General features: G+C 40.6%; 1 protein-coding gene across 4 annotated transcripts in view; it reads right to left on the minus strand.

Moving 5' to 3' along the window:
- kcnab1a (potassium voltage-gated channel subfamily A regulatory beta subunit 1a) overlaps window positions 1-22319 on the minus strand; it is a gene marked incomplete at both ends in the record, with an annotated part of 179998 nt that overhangs the window by 5667 nt on the left and 152012 nt on the right. For 3 of the 4 annotated variants that reach the window (XM_079825788.1, XM_079825789.1, XM_079825790.1), the window contains 7 exons: window positions 2497-2617; window positions 2734-2828; window positions 2909-3029; window positions 4882-4967; window positions 13591-13677; window positions 15894-15937; window positions 16354-16398. In XM_079825788.1, coding sequence (XP_079681914.1) covers window positions 2497-2617; window positions 2734-2828; window positions 2909-3029; window positions 4882-4967; window positions 13591-13677; window positions 15894-15937; window positions 16354-16398 — 599 coding nt within the window. The remainder of the gene's footprint in view (window positions 1-2496; window positions 2618-2733; window positions 2829-2908; window positions 3030-4881; window positions 4968-13590; window positions 13678-15893; window positions 15938-16353; window positions 16399-22319) is intronic. The other variant, XM_079825791.1, reaches the window with a different exon arrangement.

Genomic DNA, 22319 nt, shown 5'->3' on the forward strand with positions numbered 1-22319 from the left:
AAGGCGTCTCAGGAGACAGGAAGTGATGCTAACATTAGATTCGGACGTGCCTTGATGCCTTCCTGCCTTGAAATGTGTCCTCCAAAGGCAGCATTTTCCAGGTTTCCGACACAGCCCATGAATTCGGAAACACTACTCTGTTAGCGTACTGTTTTTCACATACTATATAGTAGAGAAGTATTCAATTTCGGATGCAGCTCATGACGTTTTTTCAGGATTCTCTGAATATAAAGAATCAAAAGAACAGCGTTTATTTGAAATAGAAATCTTTTGTAACATTGAGTGCGTTTACATGCGCGTCCTTAACCCGATTATGCTTAATAAGCCAACAATGCACATGATTATTTGCCCCTTACGCTGATTTCGCAGCATGTAAATGCATTAACCTGCTTTCTGTCGGCTTATTGACATGCTCATGTGTGATGTGTTTCACAGGTTAAAAAAAAAAGCAACGTCTCGAGACGCTGCAAAAGACGCAAGACACGTTTTACACATCCGTCGTGCATGTTTACATAGAAAAACAATAGAAAAGTAGAGCAGTGGAATGGAAAATTCCACAAATGCAGCCCAAACTGTGGCTTTAAGCGCATCCAGACAGAGAGAGCGATTTGCAGGAAGGGAGGAGGAAATATATTGCAAACTCAGACTCTTTCTTGACCCAAAAATTATAAAGTGCTCTCATCTCGTGCAGCAGCAGAAGTGGTACAGTCAAAATCCTGCACCTGTAACTGCATGTATGAGCCGTAAGTTTCCTGCTGACATGCTGCAATAGTCTTCAGTTGTTAATGCTTTAACATCACTACCGACATAACATGAAATACTCAGAGTCAGATACACAAATTATTCAATTTTGATGACACTACCGAGAAATAACCTGATTTATTGATAAAGTCTTGTAAATGCGGTTTACTTGCGTTAACAGGTTATTGGTTTGCTTGTAAACCCAGACAACAGGTTATTTAGTCTTACTGACCGATGTGCAATGTAAACATGCTCACTGAAAATGTCTTTACTGTCACTTTTGATCAGTTTACTGCATCCTGCCTGAATGAAAGCATTAATTTCAATAAATGCACAATATTGCCAGAAGTTTTGGGACGCCTGCCTTTACATGCACATGAACTTTAATGTCATCCCATTCTTAATCCGTAGGGTTTAATATGAAGTTGGCCCACCCTTTGCAGCTCTAACAGCTTCAGTTCTTCTGGGACGGCTTTCCTCAAGGTTTAGGAGTGTGTTTATTGGGAATCTTCTAGAAGCGCATTTGTGAGGTCAGGCACTGATGTTGGACGAGAAGACCTGGCTCTCAGTCTCTGCTCTAATTCATCCCAAAGGTGTTCTATCGGGTTGAGGTCAGGATTCTGTGCAGGCCAGTCGAGTTCCTCCACACCAAACTCGCTCATCCGTGTCTTTATGGAGCAACGCTTTGTGCACTGGTCAGTCATGTTGGAACAGGAAGGGACCGTCCCCAAATTGTTTCCACAAAGTTGGGAGCATGAAATTGTCCAAAATGTCTTGGTGAAGCATTCACTGGAACTAAGGGGCCAAGCCCAACCCCTGAAAAACAACCCCACACCATAACCCCCCTCCACCAAACTTTACACTTGGCACAATGCAGTCAGGCAAGTCCCGTTCTCCTGGTAACCGCCAAACCCAGACTCGTCCATCGGATTGCCAGACAGAGAAGCGTGATTGGTCACTCCAGAGAACACGTCTCCACTGCTCTAGAGTCCAGTGGCGGCGCGCTTTACCCCACTGCATCCCACGCTTTGCATTGCACTTGGTGATGTAAGGCTTGGATGAGCCGCTCGGCCGTGGAAACCCATTCCATGATCTCCACACACTGTTCTTGAGCTCATCTGAAGGCCACAGGAGTTTGGAGGTCTGGAGCTCTTGATTCTGAGGAAAGTTGGCGACTTCTGTGACCCTCAGCATGCGCTGACCCCGCTCTGTGATTTCACTTTGTAGCTGAGTTGCTGTTGTTCCCAATTGCTTCCACTTTGTTATAACACCACTAACAGTTGAGCGTGGAATCCGAATGGCACAGGTAGCAACCAATCACGCTTGAGTTCTCTGAGCTCCTGAGAGCGGCCCATTCTCTCACTAATGTGTGTAGAAGCGTCTGCACTAGTGCTTGATTTATACACCTGTGGCCATGAAGTGATTGAACACCTGAATTCAATGATTTGGAGGGATGTCCCAATAATTTTGGCAATATAGTGTAAAAAAATCTTACTGACCCCAAACATTTAAACTGTACTGTATATACTGTATATTAACTACATGTAACAAGGGCACTGTAAAATCAAGTGTTACAGAGAATGCTAACAAATATCTATTTTTGTTCTTGGTTGTTCTTATTATTATAAAGTCTTTACAATACCTCTATATCAATAATTTAAGAACAAGAACCAACAACTGCACAGTAGCTCAAAGCTCTTCCCTGAACGGTAAGACGACTCTTAGTCTTTGAAGCGTTGATGGAAGCGGTCTTACCTACGGCGAGCTGAGGCAAAGTGCAGCCGAGCTTCTCCGCAATATGACCGAGCTCCTTCAGCTTCGCCTGCTGCTTTCGTCCATCCTCACTGACTATCTTGTCTTTCAGCCACTGGTACGGCTTCAAGACAAAAAGACGAGAAGGAGACGAGTAGAGTCAGGTTGGAAGAAGCACGGCACAACATAAATATTTGATTTGGTATGCACGTTTCTAGCAAATTATGATTCATTTGGTACCTTCATAGCCGCCCGAGAGGATTCTGGGATACCATTTTCATACTTTCCAGAGATGATCCCACAGGCCAAAGGGGACCATGTCATGGCGCCCACACCTACAGTCACACAGAATCAGTTCTAGCACTCAGTCAGTGTTCATGATTCAGTGAGTAACTGATGATTGATTGACACCTGCCTATCTTATGGTAGAGCTCAGGCAGCTGCACCTCCACCTTCTCCCTCTGGAAGAGATGATACTCCGCCTGCTCACACACCGGAGGAATCAGGTTAAACTGCCTCGCTACAGAGTACGCCTCCTAGAAAGAGAGAATAATACACGTTTGGATTCAAATATATGCATATATCTCTGTAATAGCTACAAATCAAACATTTGATCTCCAAGAGCTTTCCTAATGTCTTTCCTGGACCATCAGACGAAGCAGATAATGCAGATATTACTCTGGAAATTATTCTGAATACTTTTTTTCTCATTATACAGAGTTACAAACTGAGTTACAACATTTTTTGGAAAAAGTTTTCTCAAATCATGTTTTAGATGTTGGTTTTAAACACTTGTTTCTATCATTCAGTCTAAAATTTAATATAAAACGTCATAGCTGTTGGGCAATAATATAATATAATTAATATAATATAATATAATATAATATAATATAATATAATATAATATAATATAATATAATATAATATAATATAATATAATATAATATAATATAATATAATATAATTAATATAATATAATATAATATAATATAATATAATATAATATAATATAATATAATATAATATAAAATAATATAATATAATATAATTAATATAATATAATATAATATAATATAATTAATATAATATAATATAATATAATATAATATAATATAATATAATATAATATAATATAATATAATATAATTAATATAATATAATATAATATAATATAATATAATAATATAATATAATATAATACATATATAATTAATATAATATAATACATATAATATAATATATATCATATTATATAATATTAATTAATATAATATATTATATAATTAATATATTATATAATATATATAATAAATATAATATAATACATATAATATAATATATATAATACAAATAATACAATAAAATATGATATATATATATATATATATATATATATATATATATATATATATATATATATATATATATATATATATATATATATAAAATAATTTATATAATATAATGCATTTAATATAATAATATTTTTTTTTACTTACAACGATGATACAGAATATACATAGACAAACATAAAACAAAACAAATATATATAATATAATATTTATTTGATTTTATTACAGAATATGTGTAAAGACAAACGTACAACAAAATAAAAAAAATATAATTATTTAAATATAATTAAATGAATATAATATTATATTATAATATATATATTATTATAATATTATATATAAATTACTTACAAAGACTATACAGAATATGCATAAAGACAAACATATAATATCATATAATAGCTTTTCTGTAGTCAGGTCTTTAGGGTTGAAGCTAACTTTCAGAAGTAAACTAACACTGGGAAATATTTACTGTAGTAAAAAGTGTGACAACTAGTTATTTTCTCCAATAGTGTAATATCCCACAACTGACTGGCTCCGTGGTTTCCTTTCAGGCTATGAACACATGTTCCCATCATGGGGGTGTGTTTACGTGGGATAGATCTGGTGTGACACCAGAACATGGTATTATCACAGTCACACAAATTACAGGTCATCAGTGTGCGTCCTCTCTGTAAAAACCCCGATCAAGCCTCCATTTATCACCCATGAATTAATAATGTCAGTGTTAATTACAACATATCAGTTTGTGCCAACTTGCTTTGTGCTACACTGCAATTACAGCAACATACAGTTCTGACACATCACTTCAGTCAAAGGGCTAAAAATATGTGATGTGGCCAATATACACTAGAGGAGCTGAGACTGTTGTTCCAGCAAACACAGTTTGATCCCCAATTCAAGCCTGCAGAAAGTCAATGATCAGTAATTCTGTCCTGACATGTAAGTGATAGACTTAATTGTGTTGAGGGGTGTGCTGACATGGTGTGTCCTGCAAGTCTCTCATGACAGCCGAGGTTAAGAACATACTATTTACCATTATTTCCATAGCTGTCCATCGTGAGGTCCCCCAGTACATGGACATGCCCTGGTTTATCACGTAGGTCATGGCTCTGACAATCTCTGCGGAGACAAAGATTCACAAATTCTGTTAGCACCCTTGTGAAAAAAAAAGTGAATGTGATTGTATTGAAAGTGCACTTGCAGTGTACAAAAAATACTTGGAGATAATATAAGTACACTTAAGTACACTTTAAAATAAGTGCAATTTCAAAGTACACTTATTTCGACAGTCTTAACAGTAGTGCATTGTTATACAATTATACATTTAATAGATTTTTAATAGGGCTGTGCGATATGGACACACAAAAAAAAAAGAATCGGTCATGATTTTTTTAAATCAATATTGCGATTTCAATATTTCCTTACACACATACGTGTGTGTATAATTTTGTTGGAGAATCTTTATTGGTAATATTCAGGCGCAATGATATTACGCAGCATCTGAAAATAGGCTAACTTCCGTCAACGTAACCAACGTGAATTTTCAGGCGCTGCGTAATATCATTGCGCCGCTGCACTCATGGTACGGCTCAAAGTTCCTTGATTATTACGCAGGAATGAGAGTATAGTTCCTAGCCATATTGGTCTAGAAAATCACAACTTTTAATTTTCCGTCGGTCTTCGTACACGATGTAACTACAGAAGAGTCAAGTTTTAAATAGGAAAAATATCGAAACTCTTTGGTCATTTTTGAGCGAGATGCTAACGGTCTAATCAGATTCAATGATCTATGCTAAGCTATGCTATAAGTGCTACCGCCAGACCCGGAGATCGGCTGAATGGATTTTTGAATGGTTTAACGCTAGGGGAGTTGGAAAATTTGCCTATTTTAAAAAATAATGGCATGTTCCTTTAAGGGCTTAAATACACAGTTAATGAAGGAACTGAATGAGCCACAGGTGAACGTAATCAGTCACTAATGAAACTAACTAGCAAACAGAACTCATGCAAAGAAGAACAGGGAACCAAAACCCGACCATTAAAAATACATTCATTTTAGTTTAATATTTAGTTAATAAATGATTGTGAGTAAATTCAACAGTACACTTTATCCATAATTCAAATAAAATAAAGGTAATTAACTTGCATATAAATATGTAACTAAGTTCTATTTATGCAAAAAAAAAAGCACTCCAAAGTTAAATTAACTTAAATGTAAACTGTACAACTTTTTCAATTAATTTCAATTAACATGGAACCAAGTGTCCAAAAAAACACTGGGCCAGAATTCAGTTTGAACTTAAGCCCTCCTGTTGCACATGTTCTGATGACAGTTCATCCTGGTATTTCAGAACTTGTTCAGTAACTTAATCTGCTATTGTGCAATATAGTGTATTTTCATTTAATGTGTATCAGTTTGGGTTGATTAAGTTCAGCTTTACGTAGGTTTCACTCAATTCAATAAGTGCACTCATGAGGAATAAATGAATGCTAAAGTACAGTGTAACTTTATATTCCCTTCAGCTTTTATCCTTCATGCTGACAGAAAGCGAGAACGCTGGGGACTGCAGAGCCACTGAGGAACTTTAATATGCACTGCACACAGTGAGGAGCACCAAACTCTGGACACCTTGCGCATCAATGCAGCAGAAAAGCACTGCATAGCGATCTGCCTGCCCATGCCTATGAGACAGACAGCGAGACAGAGGCATCAACGTCTATCCCATGTTTAAAGATGATTAAGCAACACAGTGGAAAAACATGCCCATGGCGACATTGCTGCAAAATGATATTACGTTGCTTCTTGTGTAACCCACACTCCAAGCGGGATTCGAACTCTGCTTTTCCAGCATAGTTGGTGCACACTAACAAGGACACAGCCTTTAGTGTCACTCACTAGTGCGCCTCTCCCGCCAGTGGAGTGAGGTTTTACTAGCTGGCCTCGGTTACACTCAGCACCCTAAACCATCCCACCCGGGTCACGACACCAATTTAACTCCTCCATATGTACTTTGAGCAGGATTCGAACTAGCATGTCTGGCATGGAAGGCGGGCGCACTGATAAGGACACAGCCTTTAGTGTCAGTCGCTAGTGCACCCCTTGAGGCCAGTGGAGGGAGGTTTTACTAGCTGGCCTCTGTTACACTCACCACCCTAAACCGTCCCATCTGGGTCAAGGCACCAACGTAACTCCTCCGAATCTACTTCCGGCGGGATTCGAACTAGCGTTTCCGGCATTGGAAGGCAGGCGCACTAACAAGGACACAGCCTTTAGTATCAGTCACTAGTGCACCTCTTAAGGCCAGGGGAGTGAGGTTTTACTAGCTGGCCTCTGTTATGCTGCGTTAACACCAAGCGCGAATAGAACGTCTGGCGCGAGTGATTTCAATGTTAAGTCGATGGAAAGGCGCGTTGACGCGCGTCTGGAGGTCCCGCATCGCGGAAGGCGCGTTTCAGAGGCGAATTGAGCATCTTGCGCGAAACGCGCGTTACATGCGAGTGGTGCTTTTGTGCATTCACGCGTTTGAAGCGAATTCACGTCAGACGCCCGAGTTGAAAAATTTGAACTTTGCCGTCAATTCGCGCTGCGTTAACCAATCAGGAGCCTGCTTGCTACTGTCACGTGGTAAAGTGACGTGATGAGAAACCCTGCATAATTTAAAAATACAACTATTGTGTCACAAAATTTAGTTTTAAGACTGTGGCGAGCAGCGAGGCTGAGGGACCGTGAGAGCGGGACGAGGCCGCGGTCATTATTATGATGATGAGCGCCTGCTGCATGCCGCATTAGCCTCGTCTCTCGCGGAGGAGTGACGGGAGTATAAAGGAGGAGCGACGACAGTGAAGGACGAGAGAGGACCAGGCCTGGATTTTAAGTTGTATTTTTATTTATGGTTTTGTTGATGTATGTGTGCGGCAGTCGTCCATGAGGGGCTGCCGCTTTTACTTTCACTTTGTTTGTTTGTTTATTTAATTAAAGTTTGTTCTATTGTTCGCCGGTTCCTGCCTCCTTCTTCCCACATGAACTAACCTCGCTACACTGGTGCCGAAACCCGGGAGGAAGGAGAGACGAGGCCAATGCGGCACGCAGCTGGCGCTCATCATCATACTAATGACCGCGGCCTCGTCCCGCTCTCACGGTCCCTCAGCCTCGCTGCTCGCCACAAAGACTTTTTCAGGTGAGAATGTAGTTGTTTAAAGCTCAAATCTGTGGTTTATTAATAAAGAGAGCGCCTATTTAAAAAAAATAATCTTGTGTTTTTGGAGTTGTGAGATCCAGGCGATCACCGGCGCTCAGCGCTCATTAACAGCGAGAGCAGCCTTTCCTCAGCCAGTCCTTCTGACGTCTGCCACTGGCTCTGATGTGTCTGTAGTGGTTCGTCTTGTGTGGATCTAACGGGCGATCTTTGGTGTCATGAATCATTTGTTGTCTGCCAAATCGTTTTGACTGAGGCAAAGAGAAGTTTCATAACTTTATTTTTTAAGGATATTTAAATATACATGCAGTGAAGATAATGTAGGAGTCGCCTGGACCACATTTGTGTGGCTATTAATGTTTAATATATATTTTTAATGAAAATGAAAAGAGGCAGAGTGGTGTTTTATGACATATTTCTCCTGGAGTGCCTTGAACGCGCGTCTATTTCGCTTCAAAGCTCGATTTCTACGCGCGTTCAATTCGCCGCGGACGCGCAAATGGATTAAAAATGTTCACGCGTCAAACTAGACGTGGTAGACGCGATTTTGACGCTCTATTCGCGTTTGGTGTGAACGCAGCATGACACTCACCCCTGTATACCGTCCCATCCGGGTCACGGCACCAATGTAACCCTTCCAACTTTTATTTGAGCGGGATTCGAACTGGCATTTTTGGCAAGCGCACTAACAAGGACACAGCCTTTAGTGTCAGTCACTAGTGTGCCTCTTGAGCCCAGGGGAGTGAGGTTTTACTCAAAAAGCTCTTTACACTCACACCCCTAAACCGTTCCATCCTGGTCACAGCATCAACATAAGTTTCTTCTTCGAGCGGGATTCGATTAGGTGTTTTCGACATGGGAGTCTGGCGCACTAACAAGGACCCTTGAGCCCAGGGGAGTGAGGTTTTACTAGCTGGCCTCTGTTACACTCCCCCCGTAAACCGTCCCATCTGGGTCACGGCACCAACGTAACTCCTCTGGTTCTACTTCGAGCGGGATTCGATCTGGCGTTTCCGGCATGGGAGGCAGAGACCGCAGCCTCTAGCTTAAGTCGCCCATTGAGTGGCGGTAAAAGCATGTTCAGTTTTCTGATGAATGTGAATCTGGCAATGATTTATTACAGTGATTGTTGTACACAATGTGAGAATTATCTATCATGTTTGAAAATAACATACTACCTACATCGACCCTAACAAAAGCAAATGTGAGATAAAAATGCTGTTTTAGCTTGTTGTACCAGGTGAGCTACCAAGCAAGTTTACTATGTCAGAAAAGCCATACATATGGAGCTGGTTATGGGATCCAAACATCAAAATGTATTAGTTTACAAATCATGCACTATGGTATAATTGTTTTGAGGTCATAACACAGTATTGTGCAAGGAACTGCATGAAAATAAATCTTTATTAATGAATAGTCTGCCCCTGTAATCATAATTTGTGGGTTTTGTTGCCTCTAGAGTTAATTTCAGGTGGAAACTGCAGTGAACCCTATGTTTACAGCAGGTTTTACCAATTTTTACCAATGAGCCTATGGTATGATTAAGGGAAGTATCAAGCCAAGTCAGTCACGTTACTTTTTTGCTGTGATGAGAAGCACTAGCATGAACAAATTCAACAACCTTAAGGCAGTTGTTTAGTTTTTTAGGGTGGTTTGTAATGCCAGATCATACAAAAATGTATGATACATAAAAAAACAATAAATGTGCAGCTAAGCTAGCAGGCTAATGTGCTAGCATGGTAAGCTAGTACTTGAAGAGGTTTGTTCAAAATAACTACAAATGTTTAATTTCAAGTTCTATTACATTAGGCCTATATTATATATAACAACATATTTCAGATATCAATTATCAAAGCGATTTTGTAGGATTTATAATCAGGCACTGAAAGTCCTTTCAGCCAATGGAATCAATTTAGGGTCCAAGACAGACTCAACTCAACGGGCGATCTGCATTGGTAAGGTAATGACATTTATCATAAATTAATTGTGAGTTTGTAACAAATCATCTTTATTGTGCTAGAGGAGGATGTAAAAACAGTAGATGGAAATAAAATGAACATCAATCAAGGGTAGCAGTTTGGCAGGCTGTGTTAGACAGAGCTGAAAAGCTTGTGAAAGTAGAGAAGTCTGGAACTAATGACAGAGTCAGGGTGACCTTGACATCTGGCGCAGAGCTTTGAAATATTACTAAGCCCTAAACGCTACACAACAGAACAGCTCTAAGTAGCAGATGCATTACTAGAAGGGCATACAGATCCCCCCGCCAAGAGAATATTGATTGAGCTTACAAAAAGAGCTGGGATATAACAATCTCCCTTTTCTAGCTCTAAAAGGTGCTCCAAGCGATTGTAGCCATTTTAACTAACTTTGCTACTTTATGAATACGCTAGTGCTTCCCTGCTATTTACAGAGTTTAGGGTGGTCACATAGATCAGGGGTGTCCAAATCTGCTCAGCACACTTTAGTTCCAACCCCAATTAAACACACCTGAACCAGCTAATCAAAGTCGTACAAGGCATATTAGAAACATCTAGGCAAGTGTGTTGAAGCAAGTTAGAGATAACTCTACAGGACCCTTCAGGACTGAGTTTGGACCCCCTTGACATAGACATTGCGATCTCTCAGGACACCTGTTTCAGTGATATCTGCCAGATAGTAGAGACATTTTATGCAAAGGGATAAAAAAAGCATACAGCTTGAGTAGCATTTTAACATGCTTTATACTAATTAGTGCCATCCTGAGAGATCATAAATTGGCTTGAATCCCTCTATGGTTGTCTCTAAGGCCTGCAACTGTCTGAAAGTATGAGAAACAAATGCTTCTAGCTATGCATGCTCAATGAAATCCCTAAGACACTGCATTCTCATTCCAGTTACATGCGTTGCGCTTTAGCACTAGGGGGTTGTAGGCGGGTTAGTTTCTTCCAATTCTTTCCACGTAAAGCAAGAATGCACATTAAGTATGCACTTGCAATGCATTCACATCTGTTTCTGGCTTTTGGAAGAAAAAATACTTTGAAGCCAATCATTCTCCTTCTATCTTTCATGTTCCCCATCTTTCTCTACTTCTATATATGTTCTTCTATATTGGCAAAAGTTTTGGGACGCCGCCACTGGACTCTAGAGCAGTGGAGATGTATTCTCTGGAGTGACCAATCACGCTTTTCTGTCTGGCAATCCCATGGACGAGTCTGGGTTTGGAGGTTGCCAGGAGAACGGGACTTACCTGACTGCATTGTGCCGAGTGTAAAGTTTGGTGGAGGGGGGATTATGGTGTGGGGTTGTTTTTCAGGGGTTGGGCTTGGCCCCTTAGTTCCAGTGAAAGGAACTCTTAATGCTTCACCAAGACATTTTGGACAATTTCATGCTCCCAACTTTGTGGGAACAGTTTGGGGACGGTCCCTTCCTGTCCCAACATGACTGACCAGTGCACAAAGCGTCTCCATAAAGACATGGATGAGTGAGTTTGGTGTGGAGGAACTCGAGTCCTGACCTCAACCCGATAGAACACCTTTGGGATGAATTAGAGCGGAGACTGAGAGCCAGGCCTTCTCGTCCAACATCAGTGCCTGACCTCACAAATGCACTTCTAGAAGAATCCCCATAAACACACTCCTAAACCTTGTGGAAAGCCGTCCCAGCTGTTATAACTGCAAAGGGTGGGCCGACTCCATATTAAACCCTACGGATTAAGAATGGGATGACACTTGTGCATGTTCATGTGCATGTAAAGGCAGGCGTCCCAAAACTTTTGTCAATATAATGCATGTCTGAAGATAATAGGATGGATAAACGAAAGAAACGAAAATCAGCTGGTAATTTCTTTACGTGGGATGAAGGTCAAAGAGGCTGGAAGAACTATCTTTCTTCTCTTCTGGGAATAAAACACTCAATTTTACATCGGCAGCATATACTTGGTGCAGCTGTTTCTCTCTGTATGCCTCATATTTTCTAACTGGTTTATACTGTTCAAGAGACTTCGCTGTTCTGTGGTTTGTACCAAAAGCCCATTATTAAACAGTAGATTCGATTTTCAGGCTGACTGCACTTGAAGCTTTGGGCAGCAGAGAGTTTTAACAGCAGTTTGGTGGCTTGCTGACTGCACTGCGTACCTCGGGTAGAAGTAAGAAGTCTGGTTACTCAGAATGGCACCCCGGGGACTGCACTTAATCGTAACCCTGTTATCATGAATACATTTTTTCAGAGCACTTAGACCTCAGATGGATGTGCCTGCAGGACTCTGACACACTCATTCTTTTGTACATCTCTGGCTTTTGATGCAGTATTGTCATTGCTAACTTTGCAGCACTTTTCTAGAGAGTATCCCAAAGTGCTTCGGTGAAGGTATAAGTTATAGTCCTTAAAGAGGAAAGTTTTATGAATTACCAAACCTACCAAAGTCGACTAAAGTCTTCAAAACAAGCAAATTAATGCAATGATTTTCACGCACCGCCGTTCAAAAGATTGGGGTCAGTACGATTTTTTTAAATTATTACATTTAATAAAAAAGGATACATTAAATGGATCAAAAGTGACAGTAAAGACATTTATTTTGTTACATAAATAGAGTTCATTTATATTTCTAATAAATGCTTTGAACTTTCCATTCATCAAAGAATTCTAGGGAAAATGTCTCACAGATTCCATAAAAATATTAAACAGCACAGCTGTTTTCAACATTGATAATAATCAGAAATGTTTCTTGAGCAGCAAATCATCATATTTAAATGATTTCTAAAGGATCATGTGACACTGGAGAATGCTGAAAATTCATATTTGCAATTACAGGAATAATTAAAATACATTCAAATTGAAAATAACAAGTTATGGTAACACGGGTGCACTAATATGCATTAATTCATAATTCATAAGTTAATGTATGACTCATGAAGAACTAAACAATTTATTAATGATTGCTGCATCAGCAACTAATGAACATTCTATATTATTAATAGATTAAGTAATGTATGAATTGCTATTAATTAAATATGACATCATGTATCAATTCCCTAATAACATGTTAACTAATAATGTAAATGAATGCGTTAATTACCACAACAGGTCAAAGCCATGCAATTCAACTTCCAGTCGTCCGCTTTAATTAATCATTGGCTAATGATTTGCAAAAATATCATTATGTTATGACTTTACTTGTTGAGGCACATGACACATTTAACTAATAACATTTTAATGAATACTATATTAATCATATAGAATGTTCATTAGTTGCTGATGCAGTAATAATCAATAAATGGTTTAGTTCTTCATGAGTCATACATTAACTCATGATTATCTGTGCATTAGTTAAGCATGAATTAATGAATATTAGTGCACCCGTATTGCAAAATTTTTAATTGTAATAATATTCATGATTATTACTGCTTTTTCTGTACTTTTGATCAAATAAATGCATATTGCATACTTACTGTGGCGAGCAGGTAACGCCAATGGCCTCGCTCCGTTCCCACAGCTCTCGGGCCGCCCTGCTTGCCACACTTACCGACCCCAAACTTGTGATCAGTAGTGTACATTTTTGCCAAACTCACCCTCCATCGGTGTGTTGCTATCGGGCCGGTTGGCGAAGACCACATCCACATATTCCAGCTGCATTCTCTGCAAAGAGCCCTTGAGACCTGAAAGAGGAGACGGGTATTGTGAGTGTGTTTGAGAGTTTGTTTGTCCTCCTTTTCAAAAAGTCTGGTAGTGTTTACCTAACAATATGTGATTAGCTGTGCATGGGAGACGGGTTCGTGCTAATTGAAAAGTTGCATGCTATGACAGATCGCAGTTTGCTGACGACTCTTATTACATGAAGAACTTCAAGCCCTCATAACATCAGGACAAACTCGATGAAACTTGAGGGACCCTCAGCTGCGTGAGTCTGGTGGGCTCTGTAGTAATTCTGTACCGGGCCCCAGGGCTCACTCACTCTTTGTGTCTCTGTCTTTAATTCGGCAGAGCGCTGGATTGATCGTCAAGCGTAATGAAGCGAGTTTGGGACTGGATTCCCTCCTGTGGCCGTCTCTAGAGGCTCACTCTGACAGGGTCAGCGTTCTGAGGTCAGATGAAGCTTTACAGACAGGAGATGATGGTGTTTGTCAGCAGTTTGAGACACAGCGAGAGATATGCAACTGATCAATAATATAGTGGAAAGTAGCACAACGAGAGCTATGTTTCCATCCAAAGTTGCAAATGTAACTTATGTGCAAAATTGGAATATTGCATAAAACATTTGCAAATAAAGCAGTGTTTCCATCCCATGTGTTCAAGAGAACAAAATTGTCAGTTTGTGGGAAACTGCCGCAAAATACCTGTAATAAAAATGGAAGTCGCTGCAATCAAGGAAGAAACTCTTTTGGCTCTTTTTTCCCACAACATAAATGACAGCAGACGCACAGATGCAATAAATACGGTCATGATCTCTTGCGTTCGGATGCTGGTGTTCGGGAACGCAATCGTGTGAGACACTCCTGGGAGGGAATTAAACCAACATTTGAGTTGCAGTGCGGTGTGATTGGTCTAGTGGTTAGACTAGTTATCCAATCACATCCACTGTTGAATTGTGTGTGTGTGTGTGTGTGTGTGTGTGTGGGCATGTTTTCGTGAAATATCAGGACACAAATGTGTATAATGACATGGGTATGACATAGGTATTACAAAAAGAGGGTGAAATATGAGGACGTTCCCCATGTCCTCACTTTTCAAAATGCTTATAAATCACACAGAACAAGTTTTTTTTCACAGAAAGTGAACTGCACAGTCTCCTGTGAGGGTTAGGTTTAGGGGCAGGGGCAGTGTAAGGGGATAGAAAATACGGTTTGTACGGTATAAAAACCATTACGCCTATGGAATGTCCTCACATTTCACAAAAACAAACATGTGTGTGTGTGTGTGTGTGTGTGTGTGTGTGTGTGTGTGTGTGTGTGTGTGTGTGTGTGTGTGTGTGTGTGTGTGTGTGTGTGTGCGTGTGTGTGTGTGTGTGTGTGTGTGTGTGTGTGTGAGTGAGTGAGTGTGTTTAGTGTGATGGGTAGGTTTAGGGGTAGGGTGTTTGTGTTAGAGTGTGTGTGTGTGAGTGAGTGAGTGTGTTTAGTGTGATGGGTAGGTTTAGGGGCAGGGGCAGTGTAAGGGGAGACAATATATATTCGGTTTGTACAGTATAAAAACCATTACATCTATGGAGAGTCCCCACAAAGATAGCGAACCAGACACCTGTATTTGTGTGTGTGTGTGTGTGTGTGTGTGTGCTTTGCAGCCTGACCAGACCAATGACTGAAACAAATTAAGTGTGTTCAGTCCGGTGTGTTCACAGACATGCTCCAAATGCAGTGTGTATCCTGAGATCTATGATTTTTAAAATCGGTGTCTGGCCCCAAACTTGCCGGTGTTGAATGAAAAATAAGGGCCGATGCAGAACAACACACACAACCAATCATTCATCCTCCATAGAACCCTGAATATCTAGGCCAGGGTGTGTATTATTTTCGTACTATCACACCAAAGGGTAACTAACAGCATCTACTGTATGAATTACAACATAACTGTTTTTTCAGGGCAGTAGTTAATACTGTAATGTTAAAACAATAGCAGTCAAGGTGCCTGATAGTGTCAGATGAAATTCAGTCGAGAGAAAGTAAGATTCAGTGTCCTCAGTCGACACTAACACTAAAACCACTCAATCAATGCCCCGCGAGGAGCGTAAAACAACACACACACACACACACACACACACACACACACACACACACACACACACACACACACACACACACACACACACACACACACACACACACACACACAAGCTGTGATCACAGACTGAGAGTATTTAGAAAGAGAAAGTGCACTTCACCTTCAATAATGTGTTTCCTAGAAAGGCCTCGTTCAGTCTCAGCTCTGTGGCACAAAAAAGAGACACACGTACATCAGAGCATGTCCTCCTCCTCTTCTTTTTCCTCTCCCGAACTGGTAAACTTTTGCAAATGTTAATTTTTCAACTTCAAATAAAACCCTGACATATTCAAATGCTAATTATTATTCATGAGAGAGGATTTGTGGGGAAATGGGACAGGCCTTTTCTGGTCTTATCGAGCTCCGCAGCTGCACGTCTGCTCGCTTTACTCCCAGAACACTTCCTCAGAGAGAAAACGCTGGGTCAGCGCTCGCTCTGAACAATTGCATTTATGAAATGTGGGAATTCACAGATGTCAGCGTTAACTGCGCTGCCCTTTACCATGTGCAACAGCGTGAGAGTTATGAAACAAAAGTTCTCATGACAGGAAGTGACAAACATGCACAATGAGTTTACTCACTTTCCACCCCAGTAGAGCTTTGTGGTAATCACCAGACTGGATCGCCTTAAGAAAAGGAGGGAAGAGAGTGGGAAAATTAGTTCAAATGTGCACAAATGTTCCTAAACTCAAGGGAAAAGTAGATTAACCCTCTGGTGCTCTTCGTTTAGGGGTCGTCTTCCTGGTCATAAGTGCACGGACACCCAAAAATTAAACTTCCTCCACCCCAGTCAAACCAGTGCAATTTATTTTTCTTCAATAATATATATATTTTTAATTTCGTATTTTGAGATGATTTGATGGCATTTTTTAATATTTATGCAATAATTATGGTCTATTTTTGCCATTGAAAATTATGCACATTTTTGTATTTTTTTTTATTTTTTTTATTATTGCAGTATTTCAGGTTAAAATAGAGACTAGGCCTTCAAAATATTTTTTTTTGAAGGCAGATTAGCGCCCTCTTTTGGAATTATTTAAGAAATTATGCAACCTATGTCTCTATGGAGAGCCTTGAAAATTCCCTAGTTCTCTTTTGAACACATTTAATTATTTTTTTTAATGGATTTATATTTTTTATTGATGGAATATATATTTAAAAAATCTCTTAGACTATTTATTATAAAGTTTTAGATTTTTTTGTTGTTATTGTTGTTAGAAATATAGATTTTTTTCTGTGAATTTGTGTTTTTGCAGATTTTCGATTCATTTCCTATGGTGGTCATTTTTGACCAAAGTTTTTTTTACGACCAATTAGCATGCTCGAATCATGACCCCAATTTTTTGTGTGTTTATATACCCAATGCTAGAAAAGTCACCAAGTTTCATATCATTCCGATGAAGCTGTGGTTTTTAAAATTTCAAAACTTTTTCCGGTCAGAAATGACCGAAGAGCACCAGAGGGTTAAATCAATGAAACCAACAGTAAGTATGTTTAATTGTGCAGGTATAAGCAAAGTTTCAAGTTTTCATCTTTCTGTCCTGGTACACTACCATTCAAAAGTTCAGCATGGATGGATTAAATTGATCAAAAGTGACAGTAAAGACATTTAAACTGTTTTTTAGAATCCTAAAAAAATATGTATCATGGTTTCCACAAAAATGGTTGAAACGTTTAAATAATGTGTCAAAACATCAATTCTTCTTCTAAAACGTGTTTTTGTCTGATTCACTAGCCTATTGTTTATATTTTAGACCTGTCGGGATGGATATTGTGCACGTGTCACTCCATTAGCATCTCGCTCAAAAATGACCAAAGAGTTTCGATCATTTTCCTATTTAAAACTTGACTCTTCTGTAGTTACATCGTGTACTAAGACCGACGGAAAATGAATGGCTTGGAACTATACTCTCATTCCTGCGTAATAATCAAGGAACTTTGCTGCTGTACCATAAGTGCAGCGGCGCAATGATATTACACAGCGCCTGAAAATAGGCTAACTTCCGTCAACATAACCAACGTGACAACCTAATCTTCAGTGTATTCCGGTTCAAATAGATACGGTTCAGGATCTGCACCAAAGTAAATATCTTCTGAATCATCTCATGGCAAGCAGGTTGTCACGGTCTAATGCTAACGGTCTAATCCGATTCAATGATCTGTGCTAAGCTATGCTAAAAGTGCTACCGCTGGACCCAGAGATCGGCTGAATGGTTTCGAAAACGATAAAACTAAATTAAAAAAAAATAGTGCCGTGTTCCTTTAAGATATTAGGTTAAACTTATTTGGCTTGCTGTCCACTCATGAGGGGCTGATATACCCCCACAGTGACTAAATATAGGATGAGATTATGTAGGACAAGGTACCAAGATAAAGGTGGAGTTTGAGGAGGTGGTGGGATGCTGGAACAGCTGAGACGGAGGAGAGGTTAGCAGCTGCTTATACTCTGGCTGTTGATTGGAAAATTAGATGGGTTCGCTCTTCTCTCAAATACGTTTATGAACTTCACTTATTAAAACACGTTTATTATATTTGGCTCCCATTTTTAGGAGCAAATGGCTCTTTAATTGATTTTTTGTTGTTGTTGTCAGGAGCCCTGGCTATTTTAAATGGTCACAATTTGACTGTTTTTACCGTATTATTGATCAAATACACTGCCAAAAAAGCTTTTCTTATTTAGTATTTTTTTCTTGTTTCCAGTCCAAATATCTAAAAATTCTTAAATCAAGATACATTTACTAGATAAGAAAAATTACAATATAAGTATATGTAAAATAAGTATATAAATGTAAAATGACAATATAAATATAAGAAGATATTTTTTCTTAAAACAAGCTAAATGATCTGCCAATGGGTGAGAAAAATAATCTTATTTCTGTTTGGGATACAAGAAACAAGATTTTTCTCACCCCCTTGGCAGATCATTTAGCTTGTTTTAAGCAAAAACTCACTTCATTTAAATTTTTTCCCCCAGAAAACAGGAAAAAGTATCTTATGTAATTTATAATAAGACTTATCTAGTAAATGTATCTTGATTTAAGAATTTTTAGATATTTAGACTAGAAACAAGACAAAATTACTAAGTAAGAAGAGCATTTTTTGCAGTGTAAATGTCCAAACTTTTGAACGGCAGTGTTTAAGACATTAATTATGCAAATTTTGGAAAGATGAAATGCACTGATGCCAATTGGCCTATCTGTAAGCCCCTCCCCTCGAACACAAATGAGCCAATGGCAGTTGAGTATTAGTTGCGCTGGGACCGGAACTCGGACATCTTTAGGTTTCAGCGCTATAGAGAAACAATGGAAAATCTGAAGCTCTCATCGGTTTGATGGTGTTTATGCTACAAAAACGATGTGCCTGTGGTACTTTAACACAGATTCCAGGTGTCCTGAGAGGATTCTATGGTTGTTATACTCTCATTAAGTTACGATTAAAGTTAGTGAGTCCCTGCTAACAGTCTAACCAAAATAACTGTTCTTACGACATGTAACGTTAACAGTGTTGGTCAAAAACACATACATTTCTGTGAGTTTAGATATGTTTAAGGTCTGCATTATCTGTCTTACTAAGGAGGGACTTCTATTTTGATGGGTATTATAGTCTACTCTGTTTATTTGTCCGAGTTAGCAACAGTAACTAAGGGGGGGGGGGGGGGGGCTTACCGATTGGAGCCTGATTAACATGTATAAATGCTGGATGGAGCCATGCTACAATTGCTTAAGCATCTAGATCTATTAGCAAAAATCGGACTAAACTGTTTAGTTTACATTTTAAAAAGACAAATTATAGTTTTAGTTTGACTGAAATTGACTGAAGTGGCTTCTTCTATCTATGTTGATCAGCTATTGGTCTCATGACTTCATCAAACAGGAAGTAGACAGATGAGGAAGAACTGCAGAGATAGTGATGCCGTTGCTCTGTGATGATACGCCTGTAGCTGTTCGGGCAATAATCTGCAGGTCTCTTAGAGTCCCTCTGCTTTTGTAAATAGTGTAAATGAGGTTTCACTGCTGTGAACTCTCACTGTGCTGTGTCCTACATTCACGACTCACAAAAACTGAGAGCTCTAAATTATGGCCTTACAAAATAATTAAGATACACTTTAAAGACGAAAGCTGGGGCTGTGAAATGTAACACATTCAGCAGTGTCGTATTATTAATGTTAAGTGAACTCAACAACTTTGCATTTAACACCCAATTGTCACTGTGTAGCAAAACAAACAGCTGGTGTGAAAACGTAAAAACACATGAACTTCACACCAGCGTCTCTATGGAAGAAGGAGTGAGATGAAAGGAAAGGGAGAAATTTGAGGAATGAGGCAGGAATTAGAATATGGGAGAAAGAATGAACTGAAAGATATGAAAGGCTGAGTAGGAAAGTAAACTAATGAAAGACAGAAGAGAGGCCACTAGATCCACAGTGTACGGCCTCTGTTCATTAAAACTGTGGATCACTTCATCTTTAACGTACATCCATTAAACATTTACAGACAAGATCAGTCCAGATGTGCAGCTGTGCTCATGAATTTTAATTGGAGGTCATGGATATTCAGACACTGGCTGATGCTGTGCATGTATGTTCACTGCGACGAGTACTGGGACGAGTACATTTATTAACATAACAGCATGATAATGTAATACAGACCTTGGATCTGTGAAGATTAAATAACATTAAATTAGTAGAGGGAGGGAGGTAGGAAGGTAGGTAGGTAGAGAGGTAGGGAGGGATGGAGGGAGGGAGGGAGGGATGGAGGGAGGTAAGGAGGGAGGGAGGGAGGTAGGGAGGGATGGAGGGAGGGCGGTAGGGAGGTAAGTAGGGAGGGAGGGAGGTAGGGAAGGATGGAGGGAGGGAGGGAGGGAGGTAAGGAGGGAGGGAGGTAGGGAGGGATGGAGGGAGGGCGGTAGGGAGGTAAGTAGGGAGGGAGGGAGGGAGGGAGGGAGGGAGGGAGGTAGGGAGGGAGGGATGGAGGGAGGGCGGTAGGGAGGGATGGAGGGAGGGTGGTAGGGAGGTAGGGAGGTAAGTAGGGAGGGAGGGAGGTAGGGAGGGATGGAGGGAGGTAGGTAGAGATGGAGGGAGGTTGGGAGGGAGGTAGGGAGGTAAGGAGGGAGGGAGGTAGGGAGGGATGGAGGGAGGGCGGTAGGGAGGTAGGGAGGGAGGGATGGAGGGAGGGAGGTAGGGAGGGATGGAGGGAGGGCGGTAGGGAGGTAGGGAGGTAAGTAGGGAGGGAGGGAGGGAGGTAGGGAGGGAGGGATGTAGGGAGGGAGGTAGGGAGGGAGGTAGGGAGGGCAGTAGGGAGGTAGGGAGGGAGGGAGGTAGAGAGGTAGGTAGGGAGGGAGGTAGGGAGGGAGGGAGGTAGAGAGGTAGGTAGGGAGGTAGAGAGGTAGGGAGGTAGGGAGGGAGGGAGGTAGGTAGGGAGGGAGGGAGGTAGAGAGGTAGGTAGGGAGGTAGAGAGGTAGGTAGGGAGGTAGAGAGGTAGGGAGGTAGGGAGGTAGGGAGGGAGGGAGGGAGGTAGGTAGGGAGGGAGGGAGGGAGGTAGAGAGGTAGGGAGGTAGATAGGGAGGTAAGGAGGGAGGTAGGGAGGTAGAGAGGTAGGGAGGGAGGGAGGTAGGTAGATAGGGAGGTAGGTAGGGAGGGAGGTAGGTAGGGAGGTAGAGAGGTAGGGAGGTAGGGAGGGAGGGAGGGAGGTAGGTAGATAGGGAGGTAGGTAGGGAGGGAGGTAGGGAGGTAGGTAGGGATGGAGGTAGGGAGGTAGGTAGGGATGGAGGTAGGGAGGTAGGTAGGGAAGTAGAGAGGTAGGGAGGTAGGTAGGGAGGTAGAGAGGTAGGGAGGTAGATAGGGAGGTAGGGAGGGAGGGAGGGAGGGAGGGAGGGAGGGAGGATTCTGCGATTGACGCAGCTCTTAAAATGGCCGACTCCCTGATCAGTGCCCGACTACTGAGCGAGCTGATTGAGACGCACCCGTGGTCAATAGCTGTGTTCCGATTCAGAGGCTGCATCCTTCGAAGGTCGCGAAGGTCAGACTGAGTGTTGTTGAATGGGACGGTCTGGCCTACGGAGGATTGTTCTTGCCGCCAAGTGGCAGTAACATTAGTACTGGACTTCTCTGAAAATTATATTCAACTGTCTACTAGGAATGTAATCGAAAAAGAAAATGTACTGACACCAAACTTTTTGCACTGCTCCCCCTAAATCTTAGGAAACAAACTGCATACAGTTATCAGTATTAAGTGTAGCATTATGCAAAGTTTTCATCTTTTCATCGGTAATAACGTTCCATCACTACACAGCTAATGTGGAAAGTGCTATGAATCTTGCGGCAAATAATTAATCTCACTAAAAGTGACAAATCATTCATTTTCCAAAGTCAGCAAAAGTCATTGAAGTCGTGGTGATCATAGTCGGTTGCCATGGCAACAACCCTCACCTAGATGCTCTCGCCTGCTGGTACCGATTAAGTGAAACTGAGCAGCATCCTAGAGATCAAAGTCCTCTTCAGAAGTATGTGTGAGTAATGAGACGTGACCAGCAGGTACACTTCAACTTC

The sequence above is a fragment of the Gobio gobio genome (genome assembly GCF_949357685.1).
Source record: "Gobio gobio genome assembly, chromosome: 9".
In the NCBI taxonomy this organism is placed as follows: domain Eukaryota; kingdom Metazoa; phylum Chordata; class Actinopteri; order Cypriniformes; family Gobionidae; genus Gobio; species Gobio gobio.